At 50.6% G+C, this 17819-nt stretch overlaps 1 protein-coding gene across 4 annotated transcripts in view; it reads left to right on the top strand.

Annotated features, from left to right (window-relative positions):
• The first annotated feature begins 10776 nt into the window (after positions 1-10776).
• The window catches only part of IGDCC4 (immunoglobulin superfamily DCC subclass member 4), a 45255-nt gene continuing 38212 nt past the window's right edge, over positions 10777-17819 (top strand). For all 4 annotated transcript variants that reach the window (XM_035258895.3, XM_078333396.1, XM_035258894.3 and 1 more), the window contains exon 1: positions 10777-10918. In XM_035258895.3, the coding sequence (XP_035114786.3) occupies positions 10849-10918 (70 nt within the window). In that variant the 5' untranslated portion in view covers positions 10777-10848. The remainder of the gene's footprint in view (positions 10919-17819) is intronic.

Here is a 17819-nt window from a genome sequence, read left to right as displayed (position 1 = left end):
GTAGGGTGTGGTGGTACATGCCTGTAATCCCAGCTTCTCGGGAGGCTGAGGCAGGAGAATCTCTGAACCTGGGAGGTGGAGGTTGCGTTGAGGCGAGATCACACCATTGCACTCCAGCCTGGGCAAGAAGAGCGAAACTCCATCTCAAAAAAAAAAAAAGAATTTAGCTGTTTTCCCTTCCATTTCTTTTTTGTGTGTGTGTGGTTTTGTTTTGTTTTTGAGACAGAGTCTTGCTCTGTCACCAGGCTAGAGTACAGTAGTGTGATCTCGCCTCACTGCAACCTCTGCCTCCCAGGTTCAAGTGATTCCTTTGCCTCAGCCTCCCGAGTAGCTGGGATTATAGGCGCATGCCACCATGACCAGCTAATTTTTTCTATTTTAGTAGAGACGGGGTTTCACCATGTTGCCTAGGATGGTCTCAATCTCCTGACCTCGTGATCTGCCCCTCTCAGCCTCCCAAACTGCTGGGATTACAGGTGTGTGAGCCACTGTGCCTGGCTTCCCTTCCATTTCTACCAAATAACCACACAGTTCCCATCCTCCTCATTCCTTCAGTTTAATTTTATTGTAATTGTACTAGATAAAATTTAGTTTTTACTTCATTATGACTATGTAAATGTATTCGGAGATGAATCCATGGAATAAACTTGAAATTTTTTCTTTATTTGAGACAGGGTCTCACTCTGTCACCCATGCTGGACTGCAGTGGCACGATCTCGGCTCACTGCAACCTCCACATCTAGGGCTCAAATGATCCTCTCACCTCTGCCTCCAGAGTGGCGGGCACTACAGGCACATGCCAGCACACTAGGATAATTTTTTGTATTTTTAGTAGAGATGGGTTTTCGCTGTGTTGGCCAGGCTGGTCTTGAACTCCTGATTTCAAGTGATCCACCTGCCTCGGCCTCCCAAAGTGCTGAGATTACAGGTGTGAACCACCATGTCCAGCTAAACTTTGAATTTGTTTTCAGTCATGCAGAGCTTTTTGTTTTACCTAGTTAATAATTAGTTTTTTTAGTTTACATATTTATTGCTAATTAAATCCCAGACTCCTCCAACTTTCCATTGATTTATCTATTTAGCTTAATTGCTAGTATTTCCAATGTTTCCCTGAAATATATACAACATTTCAAATATTTAATGAGTTAAATTGGCTTTGATTGGCTAGTCTGAGATGAAGCTATCATTTGTTGTGCTGATTCTTTAGAGAAATGTGTTTTGATTTCCAGGCAATTGGTGTGTGAATGTACTGTAGGCCTGCCCATGTGAACAGTGCTAGCTTCTGTCCTCAAGGAACTTCCATCTGAGATATCTAAACAGAAAGAAGTCACCATATGAGAAATAATCTAGTACCTGTTGAGTGGAATAGTCAGATCAGTGAGGACTCAAGTTGAGTTTTAAGGGAGTTTATGTTTTTTATTATGATAAAATATACATAAAATAAAATTTACCATTTTATCTATTTTTTTTTTTTTTGAGACAGAGTTTCACTTTTATTGCCCAGGCTGGAGTACAATGGCACAATCTTGGCTCACCACAACCTCTGCATCCCAGGTTCAAGCGATTCTCCTACCGCAGCCTCCTGAGTAGCTGGGATTACAGGCATGCACCACCACACCCAGCTAATTTTGTATTTTTAATAGAGACCAGGTTTCTTCACGTTGGTCAGACTGGTCTCGAACTCCTGACTTCAGGTGATCTGCCCAACTCGGCCTCCCAAAATGCTGGGATTATAGACGTGAGCCACTTCCCCTGGCCCTTACCTACTTTTTTTGTTGCTTTTTTTTTTTTTTTTTTGAGAGAGGGTCTTGCACTGTCACCCCAGCTGGAGTGCAGTAGTGCAATCTCAGCTCACTGCAAGCTCCGCCTCCTGAGTTCAAGTGATTCTCCTGCCTCAGCCTCCCAAGTAGCTGGAATTACAGGCGCATGCCATCACACCTAGCTAATTTTTTGTATTTTTAGTAGAGATGGGGTTTCACTATGTTGGCCAGGCTGGTCTCAAACTCCCGACTTCGTGATCCACCCACCTCAGACTCCTAAAGTGCTGGGATTACCAGGCATGAGCCACTGCGCCCAGCCTACTCTTTTTTTTTTTTTAAGACAGGGTCTTGCTCTGTCACCTAGGTTGGAGTGCAGTGGTGCGATCTTGGCTCATTGCAACCTCCACTTCCCAGGCTCAAGAGATCCTCCCAACTTAGCCTCTTAGCACCTGGGACTACAGGCATGCACCACCAAGCCCAGCTAACTTTTTTAATTTTTGTAGAGATGGGTTTCCGTCATGTCACACAGGCTAGTCTCGAACTCCTGAGCTCAAGTGATCTGCCAGCCTCAGCCTCCCAACGTGCTGGATTTACAGGTATGAACCATCATGCCTGGCCCCTTTTAGCCATTTTTAAGTGAACAGTTCAGTGACATAAGTACATTCACATCATTATGTATCCATCGCTATTATTTACCCCAAAAATCTTTTCATCATCCCAAACTGAAGATTATAGGTATTTTTTTCCTCTCGATGTTACATTTACTATTTCTCCTTGCAAAAATAAGTGTTCAATGTGGATAGTTTGCAAAAAACATAGAAATGGACAAAGAAGGAAAATATCCCGTAATTCCACAAATTAATTAGAGACACGATGAGAAAGGTATGGAAAGGCATCTCAAGGTGAAATGAGACTCACACTGCTGGCTCAGAGCATTTAAGCAGGGGAGCAATGTGGGTGATCATTTTGAATATGACAGGTAAAGATGTTAGAAACATCTTTGAATATTCCTTAAAAAGGAATAAATGGGGGAGGCAGTGAGTGGTTCTAATAGTGAACCCAACCTAGTAAAGATTCCAGCAGCTGCACCGGTTATCAGGTTTGTTGCCATAGATCAGACCACCCCAGATAGCCATTTGTTATTACTATCTCTTACAGTCCTGGGGGTTGGCTGGGCTCAGGGTCTCCTATGTGGCTGCAGTCAGACAATGGCTGGGCTAGAACACTCGGGAAGGTTTTCTCGCTTACACATTCCTGGGCTGGAAGGAGTCAAACAGCTAGGGGCTGGAACAGCTGGGGCTCCTCCAGCCTCCCTGCCTCCTTGGGGTCTCCCCACATGGTCTCTCTTATGATGGCTTCAAAGTGGCTAGACTTCTTACATGGTGGCCCAGGGCTCCAAAGCTGCACACCCCCAAGAGAAGGCAGTGCAGGAGCAGTATCTCCTTCTATGACGGACCTCAGAAAGCAGGCAGTATCACCTCTGAAACATTCTGTTCTTTTTTTTTTTTTGAGATGGACTTTCACTCTGTTGTCTGGGCTGGAGTGCAATAGTGTGATCTTGGCTCACTGCATCCTGGGTTCAAGCGATTCTTCCGCCTCAGCCTCCCGATTAGCTGGGATTACAGATGCACCACCACGCCTGGCTAATTTTTGTACTTTTAGTAGAGATGGGGATTCACCATGTTGGCCAAGGTGATCTCGAACTCCTGACCTCAGGTGATCCACCCACCTCAGCCTCTCAAAGTGTTGGGATTACAGGTGTGAGCCACCATACCGAGCCTCTACTACTTAAAGGGAAGAATGTCAAATAACTTGTAGACATATTCTAAAACCACCACAGTGGTGGATTCTGTTATCTAGTCTAGAATGATATGAGTACACACTGCTGATCTACAGAGCAAGTCATCCATAAATTCTTCATTTAGAGTCAGATCCAACAGACACTTTAGAGATTACTCAGTTAAGTGTTTCCCAACATTTTTCTGATACTCAAACCCCATTCACAATAATGTGCTATCTTGTCCCCTGCTTACAGATTTAGAACTTTCATCATTTTTGGCCCAGGCATGGTGGTTCAAGCCTGTAATCCTGGCATTTTGGGAGGCTGAGGCGGGAGGATCACTTGGAGCCTGGAATTTAAAACCAGCTGGGGCAGCAAAGTAAGACTCTGTCTCTCCAAAAAAGTCAAATAATAGAATAAATAAATGAAATTTTCATCATTTTTGCATGGTTTTTGAGATGTACAAAGAAGTAACTTTTAAAAAACATTTATTTGGAAAACAGTCATTGGGATTTTACCATCTTCTGTGCAATGTGCTAGATGCCAAGGAGACAGGAGAACACATGGCTCCTGCCACAACGAGCTTACCATCTACCAGTGGAGCCAGACAATTTATCAAACAATAATAAAGTGTGTTCACTGCTCTGATTGGAGAAGTATCAGCTCACAGAATACTTTCTCTGATTCTCGTCTCTCTATTCAGATTGAAATGGCATTTCCAGGCCAGACACCGTGGTTCATGCCTTTGGCTCACACCTGTAATCCCAGCCACTTCAGAAGGTCAGGAGTTAATGACCAGTCTGGCCAACATGGCAGAACCCCATCTCTACTAAAGAATAAAAAAATTGGCCGGGTGTGGTGGCTCATGCCTATAATCCCAACATTTTGGGAGGCTGAGGCAGGTGGATCATTTGAGGTCAGGAGTTTGAGACCAGCCTGGCCAACATGGTGAAAACTTGTCTCTGCTAAAAATACAAAAATTATCTGGGCATGGTGGCATGTACCTGTAATACTAGGTACTCAGGAGGCTGAGGCAGGAGAATTGCTTGAACCCGGGAGGTGGAGGTTGCAGTGAGCCAAGTATTATACTGCTGCACTCCAGCCTGGGTGGCAGAGCAAGACTCCATCTCAAAAAAAAAAAAAAAAAAATTAGGCATGGTGGCGGGCCCCTGTAGTCCCAGCTACTTGGGAGGGTGAAACACGAGTGAGAATCACTTGAACCCGAGAGGAAGTGGTTGCAGTGAGCCACTGCACTCCAGCCTGGGTGACAGAGCAAGACTCGGTCTCAAAAAAAAAAAAAAAAAAGGAAAAGAAAAGAAACGAAATGAAATGAAAAAGAAACTTGCATTCCCAGCACTTTCATGCTGTCACTTGGATACCATACAGGTGCTCACACTCAACTTGTTTAAAAGGCCAGTTCACTTCCCTCTCCTTGGTTCTGCTCCTCCCCCCTTTATTTAGTAGTATCTCATTGAGCTAGCCAAACCTGCAGGAACTCCAGCCCTGTCCCATTCTCCTGCCACTACATTGACCTGTTCCCAAGATGTCACTTCTGTCCTAGTACTGTCTCAGGGAAGTTATTTTAAGAAAAAAATTAATTGTAAAACAACATATTAATTCAAGGTAATTTTAATTTAAATTAAATTGATGATTTAAAAAACCCTGTTTCTCATAAATAATGCATGCTGATTTTAAAGGAATTCGGAGCCAGGCACGGTGGTTCATGCTTGTAATCCCAGCACTTTGGGAGGCCAAAGTGGGCAGATTGCTTGAGCCCAGGAGTTTAAGACCAGCTTAGGCAACATAGTGAGACCTGTCTCTACAAAAAATACAAAAATTAGCTGGGTGGGCGAGGGGGGTGCATGCCTGTGGGCCCAACTACTAGAGAGGCTGAGGTGGGAGGATCACCTAAGCCTGGGAAGTTGAGACTGCAGTGAACCAAGATCACGCCACTGCACTCCAGCCTGGGTGACAACAAGATCCTGTCAAAAAAAAAAGAAAGAAAGAAGGTGAAGAAAAATAAAGTCAGCAAATGAAACTACATATGAATGTTGTTAGAAGACCAAATATACAACGAAATATAATACTGTGGGCCAGGCATGATGGCTCACGCCTGTAATCCCAGCACTTTGGGAGTCGCAGGCGGGCAAACATGAGGTGAGGAGTTCGAGACCAGCCTGACCAACATGGAGAAACCCCATCTCTACTAAAAATACAAAATTAGCTGGGTGTGGTTGTGCATGCCTGTAGTCCCAGCTACTCTGGAGGCTGAGGCAGGAGAATCACTTGAACCTGGGAGGCAGAGGTTTCGGTGAGCTGAGATCACACGATTGCACTTCAGCCTGGGCAACAAGAGAGAAACTCCCTGTCGAAAAAGAGAAATATTCATCATACCCCAACCCTTTTGTCTCAGTGATGCAACTGAGGCCCAGAGAGAGGATGGAATTTGCCCAAAGTCACACAGCAAGTCTACAATTGAGGAAGGCCAAGAACCATGGCTCTTATTCCTTCTGCTGGGCTTGGTTGGCCTGAACCTATAACTCCATCCCTCCTCCTCTCACACTTACTCCCCACCCAGAGCCCCTGTGCTGAGATATGAATACTGATAAATTAATTGGATTTTTGTATGTGGCTGGTGGAGTTAGTCTCTATATGGCAACACCTTATTCATTCATTCAATTGACAGTTTTGTTTGTTTGTTTTTGTTTGTTTTGAGACGGAGTTTCGCTCTTGTTACCCAGGCTGGAGTACAATGGCGTGATCTCGGCTCACTGCAACCTCCGCCTCCTGGGTTCAGGCAATTCTCCTGCCTCAGGCTCCTGAGTAGCTGGGATTACAGGCACGCGCCACCATGCCCAGCTAATTTTTCTTTTTTTTAATTTTTAGTAGAGACGGAGTTTCACCATGTTGACCAGGATGGTCTCGATCTCTTGACCTCGTGATCCACCCGCCTCGGCCTCCCAAAGAGCTGGGATTACAGGCTTGAGCCACCGTGCCCGGCCCATTCAATTGACAGTTAAATCAACTGCTTTCTAGATAACCTATGAGGCCTGCCCATCCGGCCCCGGCCTCCCTATTTGGCTTCGTGCCCTTTCTCTGCTCTCCTGCCCAGTGCACACCTCCTGCACTCTGCTTACACTGTCTTTCCTACGAGACTTCTCTGCCTCCCCCAGGTCTGGCCCAAGTGCCCCTCCTCCCTGTACCCCATCACCGCTTGTATCACACTTACCCGTTGCCCTCAGTGGCCTAAGTACCATTCAGGCAAGATTCCTCTTGTTCACCACTCACTGCCAGTGCCCAGAGTAGGCCTGACCCATAACAGGTGCCCCTTGAATCAGTGATTGCATCTGCCATTTCTGGAACACTTCCCTGTGCTCTCATAGTCCAGGGCCTCTGCAGAGGGTGTTCCTCCAACACCCTGTCAGTTCTAGCCTTTTAAACTGTCCAGACCCATGTCAAATATCCACAACCAATCAATAGTACTGTGAAGCCGCCTTTCTCAACTGAGAAAAGGAGGAGTTCGAGACCAGCCTGACCTCCCCACTCATGGTCAATCCCTCCTCCTTTTATCCCATCCTCTCTGCCACCCCATGCCACTTAGGACACTACTGTCCTTGTGAGCAGTGACTTGTATTTTTTATCCTGGTCCCCTGGCACCTACACAGTGTGAAATACTAGTTTAGCTGCTTAGCATTCAGCAGTGAAGCATGTTAGAAAATGACAAGTGTAGGCTGGGCAAGGTGGCTCACGCCTGTAATCCCAGCATTTTAGAAGGCTGAGGTGAGGCGGGTGGATCACCTGAGGTCAGGAGTTAAGACCATCCTGGCCAACATGGTAAAACCCCGTCTCTACTAAAAATACAAAAGTTAGCCAGGTGTGGTGGCGGGCACCTGTAATCCCAGCTACTTGGGAGCCTGAGGCGGAGAATCGCTTGAACCCGGGAGTTGGAGGTTGCAGTGAGCTGAGATCAAGCCACTGCACTGGGCAACAGAGCGAGAATCTGCCTCAAAAAAAAAAAAAAGAAAAGAAAAGAAAGTGACAAGTGTTGGCCAGGCATGGTGGCTCACACCTGTCATCCCAGCACTTTGGGAGGCTGAGGCAGGTGGATTGCCTGAGATCAGGAGTTCAAGACCAGCCTGACCAGCATGGAGAAATCCCGTTTCTAATAAAAATACAAAATTAGCTGGGCATGGTGACACATGCCTGTAATCCCAGCTACTCGGGAGGCTGAGGCAGGAGACTCTCTTGAGTCCGGGAGGTAGGGGTTTCGGTGAGCCAGGATCGTGCCATTGCACTCCAGCCTGGGCAACAAGAGTGAAACTCTGTCTCAAATCAAAACAAAAGAATACAAAAGATTGGCCTTCTTGCTGTGGATTTCCTCCACAGCAAGGATGGTGGCTCATGCTTGTAGTCCCAGCACTTTGGGAGACCTAGGCGGGCCGATCAGGAGTTTGCAACGAGCCTGTCCAATATGGTGAAACGCTGTTTCTACTAAAAAATACAAAAATTAGCTGGGTATGGTGGCCCATGCCTGTAGTCCCAGCTACTTGGGAGGCTGAGGCGGGAGAATGGCTTGAACCTGGGAGGCAGAGGTTGCACGCAGTGAGCTGAGGTCGCACCACTGCACTCCAGCCTGGACAACAGAGTAAGACTCCATTTAAAAAAAAATTAGCTGGGCATGGTGGTGCGGGCCTGTAGTCCCAGCTCCTCGGGAGGCTGAGGCAAGAATTGCTTGAACCCACAGGGCAGAGGTTGCAATGAGCCACTGCCCTCCAGGCTGGGCGACAGAGTAAGACTCTGTCTAAAAAAAAAAAAAAAGGAAAAAGAAAGTGACAGTGTTGAATATAAGAATAGAGAGCAGGGAAGGGGGTAGGAAGAGTGGGAGGTAGGGTTGTGGGAAAGCCTTTACAGTATCCAGTACGAGGGAACAGACCTCTAGACTTGCACTGGCGGACAAAGATCTTGAGGCTGGAGGGAGGAGGCTGCCTGTGATCAAGTTACAGCAAGGAGGATGGTGTGGCTGGAGAGGTGGTGAGCACAGGGGGTGGTGTCGAAGGGCAGGTCAGAGAGGTAAAACAAACCTACAGATCAGATAGGCCTTGTGGGTCACAGTAAGGACTTTGACTTTTGCTCCGATGTAGGAGCCGCTGGTGGGTTTCCAGCAGAGAAGTGGTGTGATCTCATTTTAACAGGATCACTCTGCCTGCTGTATGGAGGACACACTAAAGGAGGACTAGGACAGAAAGAGATCAGTGAGGAGGCTACTGCAGCAATCCAGATGAGCCGTGACAGTGCTTGGACCAAGGCCACAGTGGGAAAGTGGAGGGTGAAAGTGCTGAACATGAAGAGTAGATGACTCTACATTTTTTTTGTTGTTTTAAATAGAGATGGAGGGCTCACTATGCTGGCCAGATTGGTCTTAAACTCCTGTCCTCTAGCGATCCTCCCACCTCAGTCTGTCAAAGTGCTGGGATTACAGGCATGAGCCACCATGCTCAGCCTCTACATTTTTGACCTGGGCAACAAGAAGGATGGAGCTGCTAGAAACTGAGATGAGGAAGACTATGGGAGGAGATAGATTGATAAGAAAGATCGGGATACATTTGTCTGCTAGACAGCTAATGGAACTGGGGCATAGATGGCTGGATACACAAGTCCAGGGTTTAGGAAAGTATACAATGATCTCTAGGCTGAAACTATACATTTAGGCATCATTAGTACAAAAATGCCCTTTTTTATTTTCCTTGCGGCGGAGTCTCGGTCTGCCACCAGGCTGGAGTGCAGTTGCACCACCTCGGCTTACTGCAACCTCTGCCTCCCGGGTTCAGGCAATTCTCCTGCCTCAGCCTCCCGAGTAGCAGGCACGTGCCACCACGTCCAGCTAATTTTTTGTATTTTAGTAGAGGCGGTGTTTCACCGTGTTGGCCAGGATGGTCTCGATCTCCTGAGATTGTGATCCACCCACCTCGGCCTCCTTTCCGCTTTAAAGCCTTGAGGACCAGATGAGATCACCAAAGTAAGCAAGTGTTTCAAGGAAGGGGGAGTGATCCACGAGGTCAAATGCTGCTGATAGGCCACGTGAAGATGAGGCGTGCAATGAATGAATAAACGCCAGGCCTGTGAGATCTGCAAAGTACCAGTGATTATTGAGGGTTACCTGACAACAGATAGGCAGAGACAAGATGACTCTAAGTCACAGGAACACTTAGAGACACAGGGAATCCTAGAGTTGGAAAGGACCTTAACAAGGTCATTGAATCGGTACTCTTTTCCCCATCCTAGGCTGATAGTTGAACCCCTGCCTGTAGAACAAGAAATATTTGCGGGATACTGAGGCAGGCAGTCTGGCTAGATAGGTTGAAAAAGGTACCGTTGAAGAATGAGAGAAAGAGTAGTTCAGTAAATGCTGGACAGCAGAGGCAGGGTATGGGGGTGGAGATGACCTTCCGAAGTCAAAAAACCAGATGCAGTCAGGCCCTAGCCTCCTGTCCTTGGGCAAAGGACACTTCATCTCCAGCCTCAGTTTCCCCATGCGGCGACGTCTGAATGTGGTAGTGCTGAATATGGTAGACAGTAAGTTCCCTGCCTGGGTTGGTTACTGCAAGAGCAAGGGAAGGAGCCCAAAAGAAGCCCTTGTTTTGGGACAGCTGTGGAAATGGGAATGAGGAGGAACTATGATCTCCGCGGGTCGGTTAGGGTAGCCAGAGTGTGGACAAGCGAACCAGGATCCAGGCCAGGACCTGGGCTCGGGTGGCAAGGGGCCATCCGCAAAGACCGTAGCCCTGAATCTGCCTCCCCTGAACCTGGAACGGAGATGGCGGACACACCGAGGCAGCAATAGGGCGAAGAAATAGAGACGCCGAGGCAGAGAGACCAGGAGACTCAGAGACAGGGAGACTAAGATACAGACTCAGCAACAGGCGGCCTCACGGGGGCCCCGCGGCGACCCGGAGAGGGCGAGGCCCCGGGACACAGACCCCGGCCGAGCAGAGCCCCCGCGCGGCGCAGAGTCGTGGCGCGCGGGCGCAGGGTCCCCGGCGGGGCCCGAGTGGCCGCACTCGCCGGGGCCCCCGTTCGGGGCAGCTCGCTCAAGATGGCGTTGGAGGGGCGGGCGAGGCGGCAGCGGCCCCGGCCCCCGCGCCGGCCCCAACTCGGGCCTGGGCCCCCGAGGCCGCGCCCCCGCCCGCGGCGCCGCGCCTCCCCAGGCCACTGACGCCCGGCGAGCCCTCCCCCGGCAGCAGCGGCCGAGGCGCGGGGAGGCGGCGGCGGCGGCGGCGGCGGCGGCGGCGGCGGCCCGAACCCAGCCCCATGGCGTGGGGAGACGCCGGCCGCGGCCCCGAGCTCCTCGCGCTGACCTTCTGCCTGCTAGCCGTGCGCGGTAAGGGCCGGCGCCGGGAGAGGCGGGAACGGCTGCTGCGAGCGGGTGCGCCCGCGCCTTGGGCTGCGTCGGGCTGCGGAGCTGGCCGCCCGGGTCCGGAGCTAGTGAGGGGACTCGGTGCACTCGGTGCCTGCGCGGGGGTCTGCGATCTGCGGCCGGGCGGGGGGGGGGGGGCGGGGGCGTTTGCGGCGCGTGCTTGTCCGCAGTGGGTGTCTTTGGTTCGCAGAATCTGAGTCGTGTGTGAGGGGTGTGTGTGTGTGTGTGTGTGTGTGTGTGTTGGGACTGCTCCTGCCGTGTCCGCAGTGCGTGCCACGGTCGCGGCGTGGCATCAGCGGGGCGGGTGGCTGCGGTGTCGGTGGCTTTCGCCGGGCGGGCTCAGCCTTGCCTGCGCGTGTCTCGGGTTAAGAGTGTGTGTGAAGGAGGAGGGGATTGGGGTTCTGGGTCTGCACCTCCATTTGGGTCGGGTGCTTGTGCAATTGTGTTTATGGGGCTGAGCTAATATTTGGCCTTGGCATTTGGGAAGCGTCCTTGCCCGTAGTAGGGGACGGAGCGATAGATTCCGATTGACTTGTAGGGGGAGGTGATAAAACAACACTCAACTTTGCCCAGTGGGTGTGGTCCCTGGGGCCGGCAGGAGAGGGGTAGGGGGAGATGTTGCTCCCTAAAACCTGTGGCCCACAGTGGACTGGGGGAAGGGGCAGGAAACCATTTGCTTTCGTGGACATGTCCAGCGCTCGTTCTCAGGATGGGACGCGTGTCACCTCGGCCCCACCCCCAGAGGCCAACCAGGGAAGCGTGGACGAGGTCAGCAGGGCCTCATCCAGTCTCCAGCCCGGTGTGGAGTGGGTACCGGCTAAGTCAGAGTTGTCCAAGCTGGAGAAAGGGCTGAGGAGGGGATAACGGAGTCCCCTAGGGTGTGTGTCTAGCGCTCCCTCTTCCACCCACAGCTCAGTCGCTTCCTGTCCGGTGTGCGTTTGGGGGCAGCCCAAGGGGAGTGTAGGTGGCAGGGCTGGGAGGGGGATGGGCTGGCCGCTTTGTTCGCCTAGTTCTCGCCTTCCCCGCGGAGGGGGGAGCTGAGGATGTGTCCGGGGAGAGTCGGGAGGGACTTGGAGTTGGGGGTGGGGAGGGGTATTTCTCTCCAGCTGCTGCGGCTTTCCAGAGACTCAGCCAGGCCACGTGGGAGGGAGGCGGGGGAAAGGAGCCTCCGCCTGGCCAGCCCCAGGCCCATCTCCAGGAAAACCAAACAGCGGGTGGGAAAGTGCCGGGAACTACTCGGACCCCTTCTGTTTCTACAAAGACACGCCCCTTTCCAGCCCCAACCGCCGAGGGGCTGGGTCTCGGCTGCAGGGCCAGGGGAGCTGGGGGCCCGGGCTTGTCAGGTGAAAGGGGCGGGGAAGTGTCAGAGAGGCGTCGGTCCTCCCGGAGCTCAGAGGACTAAGGCATAGTTCTGCCCCACCTTCCGCTCTGCCTAGGGCTCCTGGAACGAGCTAGGGGTTACCCAGCAAAGCGGCTTCAGGGCTGGGAACCGCAGCGGCGCATTATCCAATAGCTTTGGGGCCTCCCGCGAGGGGCTCAGCTTCCCTGGCCTCTCCCTGCTCCCGAGCGCACAAAGTAGGCGAGGGCCAGAGTTGCTGCGTCTCTGGGCTCCAGTGTGAGTCGCTATAACAGCTTGCCCTGGTCCTCCAAAGCTCGGCGGGCCTGGAGACACTCCAGTTGAATATCTAGCCACCCTGATCTCTACCGAGGTCATTTATTAATTCAACAAATATTTATGGAGCACCTTTTTTTTTTTTTTTTTTGAGACGGAGTTTCGCTGTTGTTACTCAGACTGGAGTACAATGGCACGATCTCGGCTCACCGCAACCTCCACCGTATGGGTTCAAGCAGTTCTCCTGCCTCAGCCTCCTGAGTAGCTGGGATTACAGGCGCGCACCACCATGCCCAGCTAATTTTTGTATTTTTAGTAGAGACGGGGTTTCACCTCGTTGACCAGGATGGTCTCTATCTCTTGACCTCGTGATCCACCCGCCTTGGCCTCCCAAAGTGCTAGGATTATAGGCGTGAGCCACCGCGCCCGGCCATATGGAGCACGTTTTATAGGCTAGCTTGTGCCTGGTGCCTAGACTATAGTAAATAAGGAGGCAGGCCTGGTCCCTGGTGCAAAGCTTTCAGTCCCATCGAGGGAGAAACTGACAAGTCCCAACAGTGCCGGGGTAGACCCAGCGAGCAGGGGCTCCTACGCTGGTCTGGGAAGGTCAGCAAAGCTTCCTGAAGAAAATGATGAGTAGTAGAGCTCAATATGGAGTTAGCGGTGTAGAAGGAGGAGGATGATGCGGAAAGTTTTCCAGAGAACAGCGTGTGCAAACGTTCAGAGGTGATTTCGTTTAGATCATTGGATTAAACTAAATCTAGCTGGAGTTTAGTGTATGAGGGGTGGGTGTGCGGCAGGGGGGGAAAGATGGAAAGGGGTCAGGGAGTATCAAGAGAAGAGGCTGAAGAGAGGAACTAGATTTATCTCACAAAGGACCAAGATTTCTGGCCTGAGAGCCCCCATGAGCCCTTGACAGGATTTAAGATCAGCTTTGCATCACCTCATTCAGGCCAGTGTGGAGGATGGATTGGGTGAGTCCGGAAGCAGGAAGCTCCAGCTCCTTGGAGGCTGTCGTAGCAATTCAGAAGAGGATGGTGGCAACCAGCATTGTGGCAGTTGGGGTTGGGGTGGCTGGAGTGGCTGGATTCCAGAGATTTTCAGGAAATAGAATCAGTAGGACATGAGGAGAGATTGAATTTGTAGGGGGCGAGAGAGGAAAGTAAGAAATAGGTCGGTCTCGGTGGTTCACACCTGTAATCCCAGAACTTTGGGAGGCCGAGGCAGGAGGATCACATGAGGTCAGAAGTTCAACACCAGCCTGGTCAACATGGTGAAAGCCCATCTTTACTAAAAATACAAAAATTATGGTGGCTCACGCCTATAATCCCAGCACTTTGGGAGGCCGAGGCGGGTGGATCACGAGGTCAAGAGATCGAGACCATCCTGGTCAACATGGTGAAACCCCCGTCTCTACTAAAAATACAAAAAAAAAAAAAAAAAATAGCTGGGCACGGTGGCGCGTGCCTGTAATCCCAGCTACTCGGGAAGCTGAGGCAGGAGAATTGCCCGAACCCAGGAGGCGGAGGTTAAGGCGAGCCGAGATCGCGCCATTGCACTCCAGCCTGGGTAACGAGCGAAACTCCGTCTCGAAAAAGAGAAAGAAAGGAAGAAAGGAGAGAAAAAAGAAAGTCCTCAGTATCTCAACATGGGGCAGAATGAAGGGTTAGTATTGGGGTGAGTATGATGCTGGAGCCTGCCTATCTCCTCCCAGGAGTGCTCTCGAGTCAGGGACTGGGACCCCCGTGTGAGGGAGTGGCGAGGACCCAAGCTCTGTTCTTACCACATGCACAAAGGTGGGCTCTCTCGGCTCTCCCTTCTTCCCAAGCCGGAATTCGGAGGGTGGGGAACCTAAAGGTCAGTAATAGGAGGCCTCTAAGAACTCGAGAGCTTTCTCCTCACCCGGGAACTCCCCCCCTCCCCTGTCTCCTTCTTAGCCTAGAGGCTCAGAGGCCAGTCTCAGTCATCCCGAGTGGGCCTCTCTCCCCATCTCGGCGGGTTCGGAACCAGGTCAAACCGTGGGAGTTTCTTTTAATAATGAATCTTATCCAGAAGGTATCTAAACCTTCATTGATCCTCTAGGTGCTTTCATGGCTCAATTAAACTCACATTTACATGTAAATTAGCATTTCTTTTCTCCTCAAGCTATCTCTTTCAACTTAAGCGACTCACAATTAGCGCATCATTGAATGTCAGCATTGTTGAAAGGAACTTAGAAATAATTTCAGGCCAGGTGCCATTTGTGGCTCACACCTGTTACCTCAGTTTGTGTGGCTGAGGCAGGAGGATCACTTGAGCCAAGCTTGAGACCAGACTGGGAACATATTGAGACCTCGTCTCTATAAAAAAAAAAAACTGAAAAAAAAAAAAAAAAAAAAAAAAGTGTGGCAGGCCAGGCGTGGGGGCTCATGCCTGTAATCCCAGCACTTTGGGAGACTGAGGCATGTAGATCACGAGGTCAAGAGTTCTAGACTAACCAGCTCAACATGGTGAAACCCCACCTCTACTAAAAATACAAAAATTAGCCGGGCATGGTGGTGGGCGCCTGTAATCCCAGCTACTCGGGAAGCCAAGGCAGGATAATCGCTTGAACCCAGGAGGCAGAGGTTGCAGTAAGCTGATTGTGCCACTGCACTCCAGCCTGGGTAACAGAGCAAGACTCCGTCTCAAAAAAAAAAAAAAAAAAAAATAGCATGGCAAGCCTGGTGGAGTACACTGTTGTCCTTGCTGCTCAGGAGGCCGAAGTGGGAAGACTGCTTGAGCCCAGGAGTTCAAGACTGTAATAAGCTATGATTGCTCACACCACTGTTCTCTGCCCCGGGCAACAGAGTGAGGCTCCGTCTCAAAAGAAGAAGACAGAGAAAAGAAGAAATAAGTTTAGCATGAGCCTGTTTTACAGTTGAGAAAACGGAGTGAATTCCCAAAGTTACATAATTAGGGACCAAAATGGGGCCACACTTTCCAGGGATTTGGTACACAGATACCCGATTTCACTTTCTCTGTACTCCTCTCTACCATATGAGACATTATCAGCTTTGGGGTCTCCCCCTCAAGTAAGGCTCTCTGGGCTCTGGAATCCATCCTCCTCCACTTACCCCCCACCCCACCTCTTTCTATTCCCTCCCATGATACAGCAACCAGACTGTACAAAAAATTCCAGATGCAGAACAGATGTCATTCCCAGGCAGGCCTGGGGGCTCCCAGCTCCCAGAGCGGGAAGGGGAGGAGTAAGCTTGGCTCTGAGAGAGAGGACCCCAGCCTAGTCAGAGGTGGGTGACAGGAGCTAGGGGGGCCAGGGAAGGAAAACCGGAGAGTATCTTCTGGGGCCTGACATGGAGAGAAATCAAATTCTGTTACCTGTGTCAACTGGGCTGCCAGCTACTACTGCCTAACTGCTGAGGCTGAGTGATGTATCATCTGGATTTGGGGTGGGGGGGCATGGGGTCGCTGGGTTTAGGAAAGCAATGACCAGTCAGCTGTCCCTCAGGTGCAAACCCAAGACTCCTGGATGGTTATGTAAGGGGCTTTTTACCTTGTTAGATAGTTCGGAGGACAGAGCTCTGGCCAGTGAACAGAACATACCGGGAGTTACAGGTGGGCACAAGAGAAATACATTTTTTTTTTTTTTTTTTGAGACGGAGTTTCGCTCTTGTTACCCAGGCTGGAGTGCAATGGCGCGATCTCGGCTCACCGCAACCTCCACCTCCTGGGTTCAGGCAATTCTCCTGCCTCAGCCTCCTGAGTAGCTGGGATTACAGGCATGTGCCACCATGCCCAGCTAATTTTTTGTATTTTTAGTAGAGACGGGGATTCACCATGTTGACCAGGATGGTCTCGATCTCTTGACCTCGTGATCCACCCGCCTCGGCCTCCCAAAGTGCTGCGATTACAGGCGTGAGCCACTGCGCCCGGCCTGAGAAATACATTTTTTAACCATGTGAACCACACAGCAAGAGAACAGGCCAGGAAGTGATCTCCCCAGCCTAGTCATGTTTAAGTACAGAGTTTCTTTCAGTGTGGACTTGCTGTTCTGTCTCTGGGCTTTTCAAACACATCATGTCTAGTGGGTGTCACACAGTGTGCTAGGCAGCTTCCACATGTCTTCCTGACATCTTCTTGCGCCCTGAAGGGAGTTACTATTGTTTTTCCAGACCTTGGAAAAGCATAGGGGGCTCTGTGTCTTACCTTTTTGCTGATGTCTTCACGGGTTCACTCATCCAGTCAAGAAATGTTTATTGAGCAGCTACTGTGTACTAGGCACTGTTCCAGGTGCAGAGGATTTAGAAAGCTGACTAGGACATAATCCCAACAGTTTGGTGCCTAGTTGAGGAGAAAGGCAAGTAAAAAAACCTAGAGTGAAGGCTGGTCATGGTGGCTCACGCCTCTAATCTCAGCACTCTGGGAGGCCAAGGTGAGTGGATCAGAAGGTCAGGAGTTCAAGACCACCCTGATCAACATGGTAAAACCCTGTCTCTACCAAAAAACATAAAAACTAGCCAGGTGTGGTAGCACACACCTGTAGTCCCAGCTGCTTAAGAGGCTGAAGCAGGAGAATCACTTGAACCTTGGTGGCGGAGGTTGCAGTGAGCTGAGATCATGCCACTGCACTACACTCCAACCTGGGCAACAGAGTGAGACTCCATCTCAAAAAAAGAAAGAAGGAAAAAAAGCTGGGCATGGTGGCTCCCACCTGTAATCCCAGCACTTTGGGAGGCCAAGGCAGGTGGATCACAAGCTCAGGAGATTGAGACCATCCTGGCTAACACGGTGAAACCCCATCTCTACTGAAAATACAAAAAATTAGTGGGGCACGGTGGTGGGCATCTGTAGTACCAGCTACTCGGGAGGCTAAGGCAGGAGAATCTCTTGAATCCAGAAGGTGGAAGTTGCAGTGAGCCAAGGTTGAAACACTGCACCCCAGCCTGGGCGACAGAGCAAGACTCCCATCTCAAAAAAAAACAAACAAACAAAAAAAAAATAATAAAAACTGGAGTGATAACTGCGATGATGGCGGTGCCAGCGTTCTACAGGGCAGAAAAAGGAGAGGTGTCTAATCAGCCAGGGACGTCACAGCTGTTCTAGGGAATGGGAGCAGCACCAACAATGCATGGAACAAGATGTGTTTTCAGAGAGCTGGCCACGGTTCGCTGTGCGTGGAGGGGTAGTGGGTCTCAGGGGAGTGGGAGGTAGGCAGGTCAGGCGGAGCCAGGCTTTACTGTTGGATAGCCTGAGGCTGAGCCTCTCCCCTCGTGG

This window comes from Callithrix jacchus, chromosome 8 (assembly GCF_049354715.1).
Source record: "Callithrix jacchus isolate 240 chromosome 8, calJac240_pri, whole genome shotgun sequence".
NCBI lineage: Eukaryota > Metazoa > Chordata > Mammalia > Primates > Cebidae > Callithrix > Callithrix jacchus.
Note: the sequence above shows the minus strand (reverse complement) of the source record. Positions and strands in the feature narration are given on the sequence as shown.